General features: G+C 32.2%; 1 protein-coding gene across 1 annotated transcript; it reads right to left on the minus strand.

The window, feature by feature from the left end:
- Nucleotides 1-1,327: 1,327 nt before the first annotated feature.
- On the minus strand, nucleotides 1,328-18,875 carry LOC124535082 (ras-related protein Rab-11A). Its single transcript, XM_047111131.1, has 6 exons — nucleotides 18,577-18,875; nucleotides 18,009-18,130; nucleotides 7,277-7,509; nucleotides 5,480-5,595; nucleotides 3,651-3,784; nucleotides 1,328-2,953 (listed from the first exon to the last, which is right to left on the minus strand). Exons 1-5 carry the CDS (start codon nucleotides 18,614-18,616, stop codon nucleotides 3,654-3,656), a joined length of 642 nt encoding a protein of 213 aa, XP_046967087.1. The 5' UTR covers nucleotides 18,617-18,875; the 3' UTR covers nucleotides 1,328-2,953; nucleotides 3,651-3,653.
- Nucleotides 18,876-19,047: the final 172 nt, after the last annotated feature.

Raw genomic sequence — 19,047 nt, forward strand, 5'->3', positions numbered from 1 at the left:
CAAATATCAACTGGCCAATAAAAATAGAAGACTTCCATTTGACCTTCCCACCATGTTTATTAAATGACTTTTCCAAAATTTTGCGACCGTTCTTGCAGGAACATATAAATTTAGGGCGTACACCTTAACCGATGATTGCGGTTTCAAACCCAGGCAAGCACCGCTGAATATTCATGTGCTTAATTTCTGTTTATAATTCTCGAGCTTGGCGGTGAAGGAAACCATTGTGAAGAAATCTGCATGCGCCAAATTTCAACGAAATTCTGGCACAAGTGAATTAACCAACCCGCATTGGAGCAGCGTGGTGGAATTTGCTCAAAACCCTCTTCTCAAAGGGAGAGCTGGCTTTAGCCAAGCAGTGCCACCTCAGAGTTACTGAGTGCGACCTCAGAGTTCCACTCCGACTTCCATTCATCTCACGCCTCGAATCCCTTCAAACTGGATAACAACAGAACTATGAATTGCTATTTACGGTAGAATATATATTTAGTGGGTGGTACGTCGAGCAAAGAAGCCCAGTGATAGTAATAGTTAGAACGGTGCATCGGTTCAAACCCAGGCAAGCAGGCACCGCTGAATATTCATGTGCTTAATTTGTGTTTAAAATTAATCTCGTGCTCGGCGGTGAAGGAAAACATCGTGAGGAAACCTGCATGTGTCGAAATTCTGCCACATGTGTATGCCATCAACGCGCATTGAAACATCGTGGTGGAATGTTCCAAACCTTCTCCTCAAAGGTGGAGGAGCCTTAACTCAGCAGTGGAAAAATTACAGGCTGTTGTACGTTGTACGTATGTACGTTGTACGTATGTATACAGACGAACTTGCATAAAGCCCTACCACTTATACTGAACGAGAAAGTAAAATAAAGTTAAAAGTTTCAGTAATTTCCTATTTGGTGTTTTTCGTAAATAATCAAAAATAATCAAAATAAGTTTTTTATCGTTGTCAGAGTGAACTTGGCTTCTGTATTTACTGGATACTAATAGCATTGAAGTAGTAATAACAGCTTACTTGTATTCCATCCGCTATTAATTCATCAGATATAAAAAAATAAATAAGTTGTTTTCAAATTACGTTTGAATACAACCAATCGTAAAGACTTATAATTGTGATACATACTACATGCTATGTAAATATTATTTATTTGTTAAATTGTGTAAACAATAGAGGCAACATCGTTGATAAGATCACTCCATCGATAAGAAAGGTTAAATATGTTATGCAACATAAATTTAATTTGCCTTTTCTAGATTTTTTTATTACTGTATACACAGGCCTCGGTGTAGTAAAGTCTATTTCTTAATATTACCAATCAAACACAACGAAATTTACATTATATTTTATTATCTTTGTCTTTAATAAAGTAATTACAGATAGGCACTAAAAAAATAACCATGCATATGAAGATCATAATACAATAACATATTTCTTATACAACGAACACCGCATGTTGAGACAAGCCTTAAGGAGCCACAGGACCGTCGATGTTAATGAGACCATACTGAGTATTGTCATAAACGGCACTTAAAAATAACTCTTATTTCAAATAATGCAAATGTTATTTTACTATGAAGCGATTTTGTTGTTGGTTCGTTTCCAAGTGACCAATAACTCCATGTTGACACAGCCAAAAGATCCTATATTAATAATATAAAATGCTTTAAAACTAACTCTTATACAGCTGTAATCATGAACGTTGTTTAGGGGTGTTTAGTTAAATACTGTTTCCTCTTTCTATCACCATGCTTTCAACATTCGAGAGAAAGAGACGCACTGTTTAACCAATTATCCCTCTAAACAACATTTCTTAGTAAAGCCGAAAACCCATACACTTGTTTATATAAGAAATGCTGTGCCAATTTCTTTTGAACTAATATTATATTAATAAGCTTTTCCGAATACCACCATTATTTCGAATTGTTGATATAAAACTAAACGGTTTTAAATATTGTTGTTGAAATTATGACGTCATCAATCGGTTTGTCAACAAGTTATTGGAACTGAATCAAATAAGGCGTTTAGACGATTCTCAAACTTCAACATGGAGAAAAAAAAGCTCTAACAAAACGCACATGTCGCCATGTCCGAAGGCACGTAATATCCATAAAGAAAAAAATGATTTAATAAAGCTATCTCATCTCTTAATACAACTATTAGCTAATGTTATGCGAAATGTTAAATGGATATGAAGCTGTCTTGTTTTAATTTCATCAATCGAAACATATTATTGCTTTTAATTCTGATATATCGTTTAAAAAATGTTTTATCTTGAGGGTAGTTTAGTAAAAAACATACGGCGCTAGTGTCGCTTTTCTTGACAGAGGATCCGTCAACGATTAGCGAGTGCCAAGTGACGTCACGGGAACCAGCGCCAATAACGCAATTTATATAGATAACAAATAATTAAAGAACTGGCTAGTTAAACACTTTTTTATTAACTAAATAAATAGATATATGAATTATTTACTAAGTCGAAACAAATATTTATTTTTTCCTCTTAAATAAAAAAAAAAAATCATTCAGATGTGTACGTTCCTAGAAGCGCCAAATAATAATCGAGTGCGTTCATAGCTCTGACTCGTACTACGATGTGATAAATTGCATCTCCACGTTATAATTATTATAGATTTAACCTTTTAATAGTTCCGACACTAAATATCAATAATTACACAAAGCTATCTACATGAGCCGCTCTTTACTGCTTCTGAGTTGAGTGTTGCCAGTCAAAAATAAATATATTTTTAACAAGCGATTTCAAGACACAGTTACAACTCCGTGTATAATATATAAGTTCTTATTAATGGCAGGTTTTTATGTTTAACTGTTTATTTTTGATCTGGCAACTAAAGTTCTGTTTTTATAGATTAGACCTTGTCTGGGAATGATTCATTTTCTTGCATTTTATATTCCTTTTCATTTCTCTCTTCCACTCCAAAATTAACAGGACTTTCTGTAAGAGACAAATAAACATTTAAGTTAGTCTTAATCACAACCAATTTCAATTAAAAAAATCTCAGACCTACCATATTTAAAAGCCATTTAACAAATTTCAAGTAACTTTAAAATCATAATCAAATCGAATTACCGCCACAGAGTATTTTGGTTGTGGTAAAAAAAAAATGTATTTAAAGGCCATATTGAGACAAAGGAATACAGTAGGCAGACTTTGTAATTTACTTGCACGCTCTAGATGCGATTTATTTGAATCGTACTTTAGTATAGGTGTTCATCATATTATTTAACTGAGATTAAACAGCACAATTTATTTGTGGTAGAGAAAATTAAAGACAATATTTTTGCATATAGCAACACTGATGATCGCACTCGTATGACACCCCGATTTCCTGGACGCCGAGTGCACACAGGACCACCGGGTTTACCCACTAAAAAACCAGTGGTATTGTCTCCGTCTTTCGGCGGACGCCACGGGATCGCTTACTACCGTGACGCCCTGACGTCATTTGAGCGTCCCTGGTGCGATTGGTGCGGGATGTCAATGTATCCATATGTCTCGCACCGCTTACGCATGCTACCGTGACGCCCTGACGTCATTGGAGCGTCCCTGGTGCGATTGCTGCGGGATGTCAATGTATCCATATGTCTCCCACAGCTAAAGCGAGAGATATAAGAGCTTGGCGGGCGAGTACCGTCTACTGGCAACACTGCTTGCGCACGGAGTCGGCGCCGGAGGGCCGCACGTCGGCTGGCTCGGCGTCGGGCCGGATCACGTCGCCCTCGGGCGGGTCGCGCATCTGCTTCTGCGAGACGATCCTGTAGATCTCTGGGGGGGCAAACGCAACGCATACATTAAGTCAAATGATCATACAATATTATTCAACAACAAACAACAACAGCCTGTAAATTCCCACTGCTGGGCTAAAGGCCTCCTCTCCCTTTGAGGAGAAGGTTTGGAACATATTCCACCACGCTGTGCGGGTTGGTGGAATGCACATGTGGCAGAATTTCTATGAAATTTGTCACATGCAGGTTTCCTCACGATGTTTTCCTTCACCGCTGAGCACGAGATGAATTATATAAAGACAAATTAAGCACACGAAACAGCGGTGCTTGCCTGGGTTTGAACCCGCAATCATCGGTTAAGATGCACGCGTTCTAACCACTGGGCCATCTCGACTCTTACAATATTATTATCAATAGGCTATTAGACTGGTTTTTAAAATCCATTTTATACTATTTAGTAGATGTTAAGGAACCCAGTAAAAGTTTTTTCATTATTTAATTCTATTACATATTTTCTGAAAAATATCAAATTAAAAATTCAATATTTAAATAGAGCGCAAAACGGTATTTTGACAATATGGCGCTGCAAAGGGTTCGGTGACGTCACTTGCCTGTATTGTAATCTGTGGGACATATAATCCACGTACAGTATACAAACGAGGTTAACGAGCAAGTGACGTAATCATAAACCCTACCTATCAGGAGCGTTTTGCATCACGTAAAAAACGTTTCAAAATGTTTCATTATGTTTAATATTTGATTTTTTTAATGGATTTCTGAATAGATATTATTTTCAAGTTTCGTTAGTAAATAACAATTTTTAAACTCATAATAATTATTTCATTTCATACTCATTACAATAACTGACACTTTATTTTTCTCAGTGTCAAATAGCAAATTATATAACATCGTAACTGACAAAATATTGTAATTAGAAACACTGAATTGGGTCCCTTAGTAATAAATATTAATCTAATTATCATATATCATCAACGTTAGTCGTCCTAATATATAAAAGTGATTAAAAAAACGTGAAGTACAGAGAAAGGCTAACATATTACTGAGACTTCTAAATTTGTCTAACAGCTGCACAATAAATATTTACGATTTATGTCGACAAAACCTTTGAACAAAGGAATGGAAAGTCGAAACCACAAATTGATTACCATTAAACGATAATTGATATTCATTAAATGATGGAACTTGTAGGAGAATGTCTCGTAAAAACCGTGGGATGTGGTATTATTATCGAGAAAACTGCACTGAACACCTTGCATCGTAATTGAAGTGTCGATAACCTTGTCGGCAGCTGTTCACAATCATGTATTTATTATCTTAATTACTTAATATTGCTAATTTATTGGATAACCGATTTGATACTTTTACTACGATAAATTATTTTTGGATACAAAAATTTGTTTGATAGAAATATAGCACTTACAAAAAATGAAACTAACAGTTTTCAAGATAAATGTACGACGACACTTTTTTTGTATGGTAATAAGCCTAAAGTATCAAAATTAACTAATCCAACTATTTATCTTTAATTATCTAACAAACCAAATATTTCCTAAGTATTAATAACAAAATTCGTTAACTTTATAATGCACTGAACGAAACAGATTCTTCAATAAGTCAGAAAACAAGATAGCTTCGAAAAAAAAAAAAACAAATTATGTCATGATGATAACAATTAAATTTTCTGTCATCGTTGCAGATAATAAATGATAATTACCCGTCAATATATTCTGGAATGCCGGTTCCACGTTAGTCGAGTCGAGAGCGGATGTTTCAATAAAACTAAGCCCGTTTCGTTCCGCGAATGCCTTCGCCTCTTCTGTTGGGATAGATCTGTAAATATTAATCAATGTTTAAAATATCATTCAGAAAGAATCAGTTTTCTTGTGTAAAAGGGGTAGTTTAACTTTCATAATTACGTAAATTTTTTATGTATGTTTATGTATTATATTTTTATTTATGTATGTATTTATATTTTCATATTTTTCTATATATTTTCTATACTAGTCTGCACTATCTTGCCCGCTACATCACTCCGTCACACACCTCCATAGGTTGACTGGAAGAAATCTCTTTTAGTTGTAAGAAGTCTCTTGTAGTCTTTTGTACTTATTTTACTGTACAATCATTGTATACACATATTTTAGTGCAATAAAGAATATAATATAAAATGGTTAACACTATCGGCTAATTAATTTTTGACTAGTTTTTGAAATTAATTCTGGCAATGACTTTCTGGTAAGAAGTGGTTACCAGCGTTCAAAGCGATTGCTACACATCTTACACCTGTGGTTACACTGGCTCACTTATCCAAACCGGAACATAACAATGCCTACCACTAAATATAAATATTGCCTTGTGGAATATTTGATAAAGATGACATCTACCCAAAAGAGTAACAGGAGTTCCATGATTCAGTACGAAGTCAATTCCACGCCTATAAACACTAGCGCTGTAAATTCGCATTCAAATCTGTATGAAATATTGAATGCAATTTCACGGTTAAAACTATCACCGGTTGGGAAAAAAAAATAGTCTGGCATAAAAAACTCATCGCTTTTTTTGTCAACAGTCATAACTGTTCAAAATTTTCAATACAAGAGAGAAATATATAGGAAGCAAACGTTGCATTTCCAAGGCGTATCATAATTGAACTCAACTGTATAGTAACTATTTGCACAACGCGAAAGAGATGCGGTGTGGTATTGTGATCTATTGTCACCAGAAAAACATTTTAAATTGCAATGCTGATACAATTGGACATTTTTTTGGAGTAATAAGTTTGCAACTATTTAGACAGCTCTTTATATATTTGTATAATCTGTGTCAGTAACTCAAGAGGCGAGAAGGCCCAGTGGTTAGAACGCGTGCATCTTAACCGATGATTGCGGATTCAAACCCAGGCAAGCACCACTGAATATGCGTTTGCTCAATTTGTGATTATAATTAATCTCGATCTCGGCGGTGAAGGAAAACATCTAAATTCTGCTCCATGTGCTTTCCACCAATCCGCTTTGGAAAAGCGTGATGGAATATGTTCCAAACCATCTCCTCAAAAGGAAAAGGAGACCTTAGCCCAGCAGTAGGAAATTGACAGGCTGTTACCGTTCGACAGTACCTACCTTATCATTCTGTAGATGATTAAAAAGCGTGGAATTAATACCTGTTGACTTCCACGCAGGATATGTTAATTTAAATAATTGTATCAACTAACATGATTTTGTATCCTTAAAAGAGAGAAAAAGAGTAACTACTCAGTTTCTTGGCGGTTCTTCTCGGTAGAATCTACTTTCCGAACCGGTGGCAGCTTCACTTCAGTGTAAAATGACGATTCAAAAGTGCTTGTAAAAGCCCACTTGAATAAAGTATACTTTGATTTTGATTTTGATAAACTCTCTATAAAGTAGAAGTGAGCACGACTTGGTTGGTTTGTTGATGTGTGTGATGTGATGTTGATGAGCTTGGTTGATTCAAAAGTGCTTGTAAAAGCCCACTTGTCGTGTCAGTAACTCACCTGAGGTGCCTGAGATCGCTCTTGTTCCCGACGAGCATGATTAATATGTTCTGGTCAGCGTGGTCGCGCAACTCGCGCAGCCATCGCTCGACGTTCTCGTAGGAGAGATGCTTCGCGATGTCGTATACGAGCAAAGCGCCCACCGCGCCGCGATAGTACGCGGACGTGATCGCGCGATACCTCTCCTGACCCGCAGTGTCCCATATTTGAGCTTTTATGGTTTTACCGTCGACCTGCAAATACATACAAGACATCTCAATATCAATACAGGTATTACTCGTTGATTCTTTAGAATATTCGTCGACCTTGAACGCTATATATCATCAAATTTACATTAAACTTTAAATACAATAGGATAACATCACTAAAAATTTACATAATTAATGATTAATAGTAGTGGCAAGGAACCCAGATAAGATCTCAAAGGGCACGCGTATAAATGTGTTTCGACGATTAAAAAAAAATGGTTCATCTTAATTGAAATGCGGTGTGGCGCTACACGAGTCTGCGGCGAACCAACGAAATACGAATAATATTTACAGATAGCGTGTACTGTGGAGTACACGTCTACGTAAGACGTGTGGGCGTTCAATCAGACTTCAATATAAAACGAGGCTGTTGTACGTGCGTAACGTAACCGTATGAGTTGGCGACTTGATCTATTTTATTTGTAGCCCGCGACTCCTGTACATGTAGCCCGCGACTTGGGTGCGCGTTTTAGGGTGTTGGTAGCCATGTGTAAAAAGAGTAGCCATATAGGCTACTCTTTTTACCTTTCTTGGAGTCAAGTTTGCTTCATAACAAATTGCATGAAATTCGATTCAACGGTTTGGTCGTGAAAAAGCGACAGACAGACAGAGTTACTTTCATATTTATAATATTAGTTTAGATAACTGGGATTTAGAACTTTAAAACTACCATCTTCTCTGACTTTCGCTGACTTAAGACTTTAGGAAATTACGACAAATCTAAAAGAGATTTATCAAAGATAAATGTGTTAAAACCCTTTCTACCAAGTTTTATTTATTATACGTAACTAACATGAATTCAATCTAGTACATGCAAATATCAAAAATCAACAAAAAAAAATTTTTACAACGATATATTATATTGTACTTACAGTACACTACCAAAGCACTCTTCGCCCTACGATGGAATGGGGTTAATATTAATTTCTAAGATGTAGGGGCATCACTAAGAGGTTTAAATTAGATAAAAATCTAATAATAAGGTAAGTATAACAGCTAAGTGTAGAACCTTGGTGGAATACTATGAAATTATAAATAGACTGCTAATAATTATATATTGTGAAATTAAATGCCAATGAACCTAGCGTGAAAGAATTTATACGTTTTAATCAGGTCAATTGAAACGCGAACGAAATATACGTAGCATACGAGTACATAGACAAAATTATACATTTTTTATATCTTAGTGATCCTGTAACGTGTTATTATGCCATAAAAAAAAACAATAATTACAAAAAACAGTTTCATAGTCGATCAATAAGAACCTTATCATTATTCTCGTTTATCTCCTGAGAAAACTCTATGATTACGATAAATAGTACACCGTAAAAGTTGATAAGGAGGAAGGGAAGTAATAATAAAATCAAAATCAATAACAGAACGAACCTGTTTCAAGTGCCCTATACGGTATAGACAATCTTATGAACTCTACAGTGCCGAGGATAAGAATTTTGCACAATACAAAATTATATATTTAATGCACAATTGAAATTAAAAACTTTGTATCATAATATTATAATACGATAGTTTACTATTAGAATCTGGTCGTTTCTTGTACGATTTCGCAAATACCCGAATCCTATTGGACTAAGCACTCTTGCAAACATACATTTGAATACCTTTTCAAGCGAGTGATAAAAACTGGCCAGTCCAACGCCTACACTATTGACGTTAGACATCTGAATTTAAATAATGGTGATACGATGATTGCGAAGGGGTCATATGAATTATTTGAGGGTCATTGACACATCCGCTAACGCACGATAGGATACTACTTCTGTTTAGTCGAAAGGACCGTCGGTATGTAATTAAATAGCTATCGCTATAATTGGTTATAGGAACCTTTCCTTTATTTCCGGCATGTTCTCATCGACTCACTATTACAGTTAACTTACTGTAATTACATTCATATGTTATGAAAATTAAGTAGGCGACGGTATTTATTTCCTTATGACAATATTTTCGGATGAAAATTTACTATAGACTTATATTTGTCATTTTTATCTACTCCCTTTTTTAAATATCTGCCAAATTAAATGTATTATATTCAAATATATTTTAAAATAAAGCTTTTTGTAATGTCAATAAACTTTAGCGAGAAGGTAAGAAACTTGCGTAGATCTATTAAAATAAATACGCATTAAGTCTGCTTAGTATTTACAATTATCAATCACGATCAATCTTGCGCTGGAATCCAAGCTCTTTTTATCCAAACAGTCTATATCATCAGTTGATCACTTCTAGTTTATATAATCCTTCACATACGTAATTTCTATTTCAAGAGCCACGCATTCATATCAAATTATACAAATTGTTATATGATAATAATTCCACTGCAATAAATGTCCATATCGCGTTAATCTGTTTCGTTTCAGCCTTTATATTACTGGAGCTACTTTCAAACCTTCTTCTATAGGAACTCTTCACTACATAGTATAAAATAAAGTCCCTTTCTCTGTCCCTATATCCCTATGTATACTTAAATCTTTAAAACGACGCAACGGATTTTGATACAGTTTTTTCAATAGATAAAGTGACTCGAGAGGAAGATTTTTGTATACAATACATGGACGATATAGTAAAGAAACATTGATAATTGAAGAAGTTTCTAATGTGATGTAAATAAATAAATTCTGTAGTATATTTAGTATCAGTATTGCACCCGTGCGAAGTTGGTGCGGGTCGCTAGTAAAATAATAACTCTGAAAAAATCCTCAGGTAAGTACAGAACCGATTGACTCTTTGCAAACATTACATTACAATCATCGTACATAAGTTATCAGGTGAGAAACATAAAGATAGATCACGCTTTAGCTCTGGGAGTTATAAAATCGTTATTTACGGAAAGAAACTGCTACTCCGATATCCGTGCTAGGGCTGCCAAATCATAATATACAAAATGTGTACAATTTAATCACTTTGTGTATCCAGTGTTTGTAGTCAATGTACTGATTGCGACTTTACATTAGCAGCCAAGGCTACACTTGTTATAAGTTTTTAAAGTTATTATATATTAAAGGTAACATATATAGAATAAGGCTCTACTGACAACCCTGATCCGAATTGTTACTGCTATGGGTTCCTATTATTTTGTACTCAAGCTTGCTACTTATTTATAATATCCAGAACACATAAAACAACAAAAAATTGCTTTAATCGCCGTCCCTTTTGACTATTTTTGATATTTTTTCTCTCTCACTCTCTCTCAAAATAGAAAAACCAAAATATTTTATTTAAGAAACCGGTGTTACTTTAGGGTGGTGCATACAATTTCGTCTTGTTGATATATGTTTAAGCTGTATCCTGAACAAGGTCTTGCATTAATACTTCTTAATAGTTTAGCCCACCCTTAATATTAAGATTTAATAAACTTACAATTCATACATTTTATTAAGCCATTTTATAGTAAACAATAAATGAATGATTACTCGCCGACCTTTGAGCAAATTTCGAGTGAGGTTATTTCGATCGACGATCAAAGTGAATGCCATTACAAAAAAGGTTTAAAAATCAAATTATGTATATACTTTATTGCAGTACTTAAACAGTACATTTTCAATCATCACAAAACTCAAATTTAAAGTTCCCCCAGGATCGGAATATCGATTCTACAGAGAAGTTACCTTTTCTCACAGACCAAATTACATCAACCCTGTACAATTAAATTTATATCTACAGGGAAATCAACCAATACCAAACCAATACCTCTCTTATATACGATATTTTTGTACTTGTTTTTTTTTTTAATAAAACAATTGATTAACTTAAAAATATGATTATTTTAAATAAACTATAGTTATGTCAGAGAAAAATAAATTTATAAAGATTTTATTTTTAGAATAACAAGGTATAGAAATTGACATTGTGTGCCATATAAAATTCTTACAATATCATAGATGCTTACACGCTTTTAATCACCAAAGCTCCATCAATATAACAACATATAAGATGTTGCGTCCCGTGTTCCTATAGTTATAGTCTATTCCAATGGGAAGAGGAGAAAAGGTAAATAAACAACTTTGACCTTGAATTGATATGTCATTTGCGTTCGACTAGTGAGGTGAAAATAATTGAATGAATGGGTAATTAATGCTAAAGAACGATATATATTTTTTTATTTTAAAAGTAATTTTCCGTTTAAACAAAGTCAGGTCGTAATAAAAAACTTCAGAGAATTCCGAATATGCATCCGTGCACATGATACGAAAGATGAGAGACGAATGTCTTTCTTAACATTGTATTATTTTCAAAAGTATAAAATTGCTATGCACAAAACTGATCTACATTTCGAGATAAGAGATTATTTTTAAGTAAAATAATTCTTTTAACATTTTTGGCAAAAATATTATTTTTATGTAAAAACCTTACTATACAAAAATAACTTTTTTATCTATCGTTAGGTAACTTTTAACGTTTCTAATAAATAATTCATATTATATATTACAACCAATTAAATAAATATATTTAAAAAAAATATCTATAATGAATTTTAAAACTAAAATAATATATTTTTTATCTGTATAAATTCATTCGTCTACATTCGTTTAGCGAACATGCCTAGTTGAGGCCTCTATTTTTAATGTTCGTCATCGAGAAATGGCGTCTTGAATGTCGACAAAACTGTTTTCGTTACTTTGGAAGTGAAATTTAAGTGGATCTATGTAGTTTAGTGAAATATTGTTGTATTACAAATGAAGATATATTAATCAAGAACTGTTTGTAGTTAATCTTATAGTGGAATTATCAACAAAACATTTGTGATATTGAAAAATACGGTATGTTTTGAATGTCTCCTTTTGTCATTGGAATGGACTATACACTGGCTCACTCGCACTTACAATACGCGTTCGTGTATCATTAATTGATCTTTAATATAAATTTAATGTTAGACTTATGGATTTTAAAGTTCAAATCAAATTGGTTCAGACAGATTAAGTGGTTTCCATTAAAATTGAAATTAGCTACGCATCTAAATTTTATTTAATATTTATTCGTGTCCATATTTATCAAATTAGTGATTTATTAACAAAGCCTGTGTTCACGATCCAGGCCTTCCTGTTTATAATATTATTCAGATAACAAACTCAAGTAGAAAACTAAATTTTCAAGTAGACTAACTTTCAGGTCGTGCTTATAAGCAAGTTATATGCACGCTTAGCAATTTCAAAAGAATTATTACTTGTTACGAACTCCCGACAGTAACCAAGTTCGGCTATACAGATGCTATGAACTACTTATACTATCTTAAGTATGTATTTCAGTTAGGACAAATCTTGTTTTATCTAATTTTATCGTGGATTTAAGATAATGAAGAAAATACGGAAGAAATAATACTTACCAGATGTACTTGAAAAACTAAACTACACAAAGCCAAGTAAAGAAGCTGAACGAATGCTGAAGTGAACTGACTAAGGGCTATTTGGATTATGCATGATAGCCTTAAACTGTAAATGAAGAGAGATTGACAAAGGAACATTACAAGTTTTCTTTAAGAAGAGCATAACACATCAACATTAAAAATATATTAAATAGTGTATTTACAAAGATTCCTATTGATTAAAAGCATTGACAGAGATAGGTACGTTTAAATTTACTACATCCCAATATATACAAAAGCTTTTAATTCTGATGCAACAATTGGTTCAAGCCGCTAGGTTTGATTACAACTAAACACTGAAATTTGTCACGTTGCCAAATGTTATTATTGCATTGAGATTTATTTGAAAATTACCGAAATATCAGACTAAAAAAACAAATGGAAGATAGAACGAAAAAGTATTGTCACTGATATTTTTTGCACTAATCGGAAGTTGTATTCGCATTTGTTGCTTTACTTAAATGTTCCGCACGCTTCGCTAGACCTATTTTATTTGTTATAGGTATATTTGTTCTCTGAACAAAAGATTAAAGAACCGAACAGGTCCATGACGTCACTAAAAATTTTATCAGAAACATAATTAACAATCAGTAACAAGCATTCGATGATGAAGCATAGAAATATTCGATATAAACCTGTCGGTTGCTAATACACAATACGTTAGCAATCTCCTGAGATATGAATCATAACACTGATTCATGATATGCGATATCTATGCCAAGCGAAACCGCAAAGATAGAAATAGATACGTTTTTTTAAGTATATCACGGATTTACTACCTAAATTTAAAGCAGATAAAAAAGTAACGATCGGTAGATGTGGAGCAGCGATTTTTTTTTTGTTAAACGAATTTAATATTAAAAAGACCATTATAAAAAAATATTTTATTACATTCAAAGAGGTATGAAGTATTTGAGCAAACACAAGAAAGAGACAGCTCAGGGGTAAGACGGCATAATATGAATGTCATGCCGTTTTCCGTCAAGACATCAAAGGCGACCTTACCACCAAGATGCGACAATAAGTGCTTGTATGCTACAAAGTCGTATCTAACCGTGAGTTTTTTATTTTACTAGACTATCGACTACTGCTTCGCTTCAATGGTTTCAGCATCTTACAGCAATAGACAGAGTTCCTTCGCATTTATAATTTTAGTAGGAAGTATATACTTTCGTACTACGGGTATTGGAAGGGCACGGGTATGTGATGGCAGATACTCTAATTCAATCATTGATTTAATAAAACAAAAGAAGTGATTTGACAATTCAAGGATTAGGACATCAGTCTTATATTAGAAAAAGAAGTCAAATGGCAAGGAGAGTCGAAGAAAAGTATTATTTCGTGAAATAATGTTTTAAAAAGTTTTATTTATAAATGAAATGAGTCATTAATTTGATAATAAACATTGTTATTGCGTTGGTTTATTTGTTCTTTCAATTTTATGATTCCATTATGAGTTTAGTTACTACACCGAATCATCAAATATAATAAAAACCCATTTAACTCAGTACTAAATATCACATAAAAGTTTTCCGCCTTATAATTCCTCATTATAGTTTAATCAAAAGAGTTATTTGCGATACTTTTTCAAATATTTGAATTGATATGAACATTAAACTAATACAAAGTATCTTATCTTTATTTATTAAAATTAAAATGTAAGGATAGCTCGATGACATGTTTAGATAGAATTATGCAAGGTTGATACTAACGTTGGACTAAATATGTGTAACGATTTAGGAAACTGATTTTGCTTTTTATCATTAAAATGAGACTAATAATAGAATGACGTAAGAGCGCAATTTTATATATACCATAGTAACGCTTATGTCTTTTTGTTCATTGAAAGTCCCAACTAGACTAAGTAAAGTATTGACATATTTTCAAGGCGTAGTCAGAGTCAACAATCGTTGTTGTAGGTTGCTAGCTTATTTGTTCAGCTGCTAAATATTTTATTGATTAACATACAATCAGCAGTCCACTCCTTATGGACTGTTAAAATTTTAAGAGACATACCCGAAAAATTAAAATTAATATGTATATACCATATGCCAGTTTAACTACCTATACCATAACATATACTTAGATATATAAGTACCGATCCGAACCGGCACGTTCTGTCTGTCCGAAATAATTATTATAAAAGAAAATTAACGAACGGTACAAAATAGTATGAACTACTAATATTAATAATCTTTTACATGTACTTTTCGAACTTGAGAGAAATTAAATTAAAAAAACGCCATCATCATGGTACATACGGTTTCTGGAACATCAGCACAGAAAATATTATTGCACAGGTGTGTGTGCGCAAACACAGGTGTAATAAATATGATAATATTGTAACGGCAATCCTACAGGACCGGAGTGTGATGAGATGCAGCGCCTTACGTGGTCGTAACGTAACTGGGTCAAAAGGTCATACTGTTAAATAATCATTACATTACTTGGTGGTAGGGCTTTGTGCAAGCCCGCCTGCCACCACTCATCAGATACGCTAATTTCAACCTCTAAACAACAGTATGCAGTATAAAAAAAAATTAATAACTTTAAATTAGGAATAAACACAATGTAGACACATTGTCGATGTAATAGTTTTTAATAATAGAACGAGATCATTTAACGTAACGTCTAACACATTATTACGCGCAATACGTCTGAACACTATATGACCTCTCGATAGCGCAGTGAGACATTTTAAATTACGTCACTACTTGTATAATTCCAAAAATTAAACTTTCAACAACCTTTCAAGCATGTTAAAACGTACAGCAGAATCATCACTGGTAGTGAAAATGACTATAATAGAATGTATCTTATATGTAAGTGAGGTTTTCGTCATCATTTGAATCTAAGATATATTTAAAAAGTGTTATTTTAGGAGCACATTTTGATATTCATTCTAGATAATTGCATAATCTTATCAATAATTAAACTTTAGAAAAGATATAATATACTGTTCCTATGCATTGAATTTTTGTAAAAAAAAAATACAAAATATTTACACTCTGCATCTTTGTAACATTACAGTATATTGTTATTATCAATATTATTTTAGGAATTCATAAAATTCACGGAAAATCAAGTATAATATGTAAAATATGATTTTCTGTATCTATATGTACAAATATGTTAACACCAAAATGTACACTACTAACATAGTTGTAGAAAATATAAAAATAAATGCATTTCTCTAAATAAATAATTTATTGAATGCATACTTATATTTAGAAGTAATCATTGTAGATAAAATAAGGAAATAATTCATTCACAAAACAAATAAATCTTACTACGCCTAAAATTTTAAAATATGTACTATATTTGGAGAGGGGCCAAGTGTTTCAGAAACTTTAAGAGGTCATGACTGGCACTTAACACATTAAAAGTGTATTGAGACACTAAAATAGCTTAGGAAGCTCATTAAATCACCCAATAAAATCTTAAAAAGGATGCTTTAATATATAAGAAAATTTAAATTGCTTTAACCAAATTAACCATTACTTTTACTGATTAAATATTTATCATAATATTATGAATGTGAAAGTAAGCTCTTTTAAGTGTTGTTCTTTTACAGCCAAACCTATGAAGCAAATTTGATAAAATTTGGTATGAAGCAGGATTGAACTTGAACAAAGAACATAACATTTTTAAGGCCTATCAGCTGATAATCAACCTCAAGCAAAGCCGCAAGTAAAAAACTAACTATACTTCTTCTACTAGTGAAAGTAACTCTGTCTGTCTATAACTCTTTCACTAATAATGAATTGTATTAGATGAATTTTCAAATGAAGCAAATTTAAACTCCAAGGATGGAAAAAATGCCCACATGACAACCTATCCATTAAAAGCGCATGTCACAGGCAACAATAAAGTTTGGGAATTAAGATTACTGTAGATAAACAATAATCATTGGGAATTAAAATTACTGTAGCATTGTAATTTAACTGTAATTTTTTTTTTATAATTTTTATTTCAATATATGAGTTAAACCACTGGCAATTTATTTATAACAAGACAACTTAGCAGTTGTATTGTTTGAACTTACATTATATATTTAATGAGTTTTTAGAACGTAAATGATGAAAGGAATATATAATAGGAATACATAATACTCTACAAATTATGTATGATATTAATTTCATAACATATTATACAATAGCCGAATTGTATCCTATTTCTGCAAAATAACCGAGAAGTTTCTAAAGTTATTATATCATATATAAAATAAAATGATATATATATAATATACAACAATTATTTAAATATAACAAATATTTAAACATAAGAGTTAATCTCCTACTAATGAATTATTTATGTATGACTCACTGCTATATCATCTTATTATTGTACAACTAACAATGTATATTTTAAAACTAGTGTTATATGTTTATCATTTATATATCTAAGTATACATAGGAACATTATATACTGTATTGGGTAAATCTCTTTTAAAACAAACACATTTTTTAATGTTAGAAATAAATTAATTAGTGAGTGTTTAAAAAAATTGACTTTACAAATATAAAAACTCATTACACAAATCATTATTGTATTAATTAATTTAGAGGAAATATAATGATACAAATTAAAGGACTCATTAGTCACGTAAATAGTTATCCGTAATAGTATTACAGATGCGGATGTAATTAAACAGGATACAAATTGGTTTACTCATTATTGTTTAAAGTTTAAACTACTTAACAGATCATAATGGAATTTTGCATATGCATTGTCAATGGGACAAAAATTGATCTCCTGCCCATCAAATGCAGCTCATCACAACAACAAAAGAAACTCATTATATTTAAACCAGTTCATTGTGTAGGTATTTAGAAGTGTAATATCAATTATTGATAATATATTATCAAACTCAGACTAATATGCGTATTGGGTTACAGATAAAATAAAAAATCCAAGCAGATCATTTGAAACTTCAATGACATGATATGAAAAATAATATTGCATACAAGGTTACCCAATTTAATTATTGTTTTTTTTTTAAGTCGAATATATTATAAATCTTTTGAATCTGTTAAACAAAAGAATGTCTAAACTCTTTTTTATATAGGTATATTTAATTAATTTAAATTAAAAATAAAATGTTTACCTCTATACTTCTTGTTGCAAATTCCACTCCTATTGTAGATTTTGACTCTAAGTTGAATTCATTTCTAGTGAAACGCGAAAGAAGACTGCTTTTACCCACTCCCGAGTCTCCAATCAAAACGACTGGAACAAAAGAAATGAGTCATAGTAAATAGTGCGAGAAATAGAGACGAGGGGAATATAAACAATGCTATGTACCCGTATGACCAACAATTTAGGTTATTTCACCAATTTAATCGACGGAGATACAAAGATGACTCATGCTTAGAGAAATTTATGTAAAATCGATAGAACACCAGTCCAATCAGCTGATGAAAAAACAAAGCAAAAACGATTTATTGCATTACAATATCATCCACAGGGTTCAAAATATTATAATTGTTACAATTACTTGCATATTCTCATTTAAAATATGATAAAAATCTTATATACAGTGTAATATCTACGTCATTTAAGATGAAACAATGGTTCGTAGTATATACGTAACATCAAAAAGTTCATTGACGTGTACGACAACAATATGTTACACATATTAAGAGTACATTATATAAATATTCATAGAAATTTACCTTTGAACAAATAATCGTATTCGTCCTCTCTTGTACCCATTTTGATTATCTAGTTGTCCGTTCGACGTCAAAATCGGTCAACTAATAACGTCAAGATATGCGTAACGTAAACAAAATAGTTTTACACAAAAATATCACAGGCTTTTTAAACACTACACAGCTCACAAAATATCACTTTGAATAACGGATTAATTAAAAAAAGACGGGTTAAAAACTAATTTAAATCCTAAATTGTCACTGGGACAAAATGGCGGATTGTTTAACGCCCCTATGTTGCGTTCAGAAATGTTTTTATGTTATCTTTGCTTCTATTTTTACGCAGATGATGACGTTTCCAATTCATATTTGTACGTATATGACATGTCGATTTCAGAACTTTCAAAGCGTCTCTACAAGGTTATTCATTTTAAACAGAATTATACAAAATATATTATTTCATATTATTTTCTAATATTATTTATATGGAATTAA

This window comes from Vanessa cardui, chromosome 14, assembly GCF_905220365.1.
Source record: "Vanessa cardui chromosome 14, ilVanCard2.1, whole genome shotgun sequence".
NCBI lineage: Eukaryota > Metazoa > Arthropoda > Insecta > Lepidoptera > Nymphalidae > Vanessa > Vanessa cardui.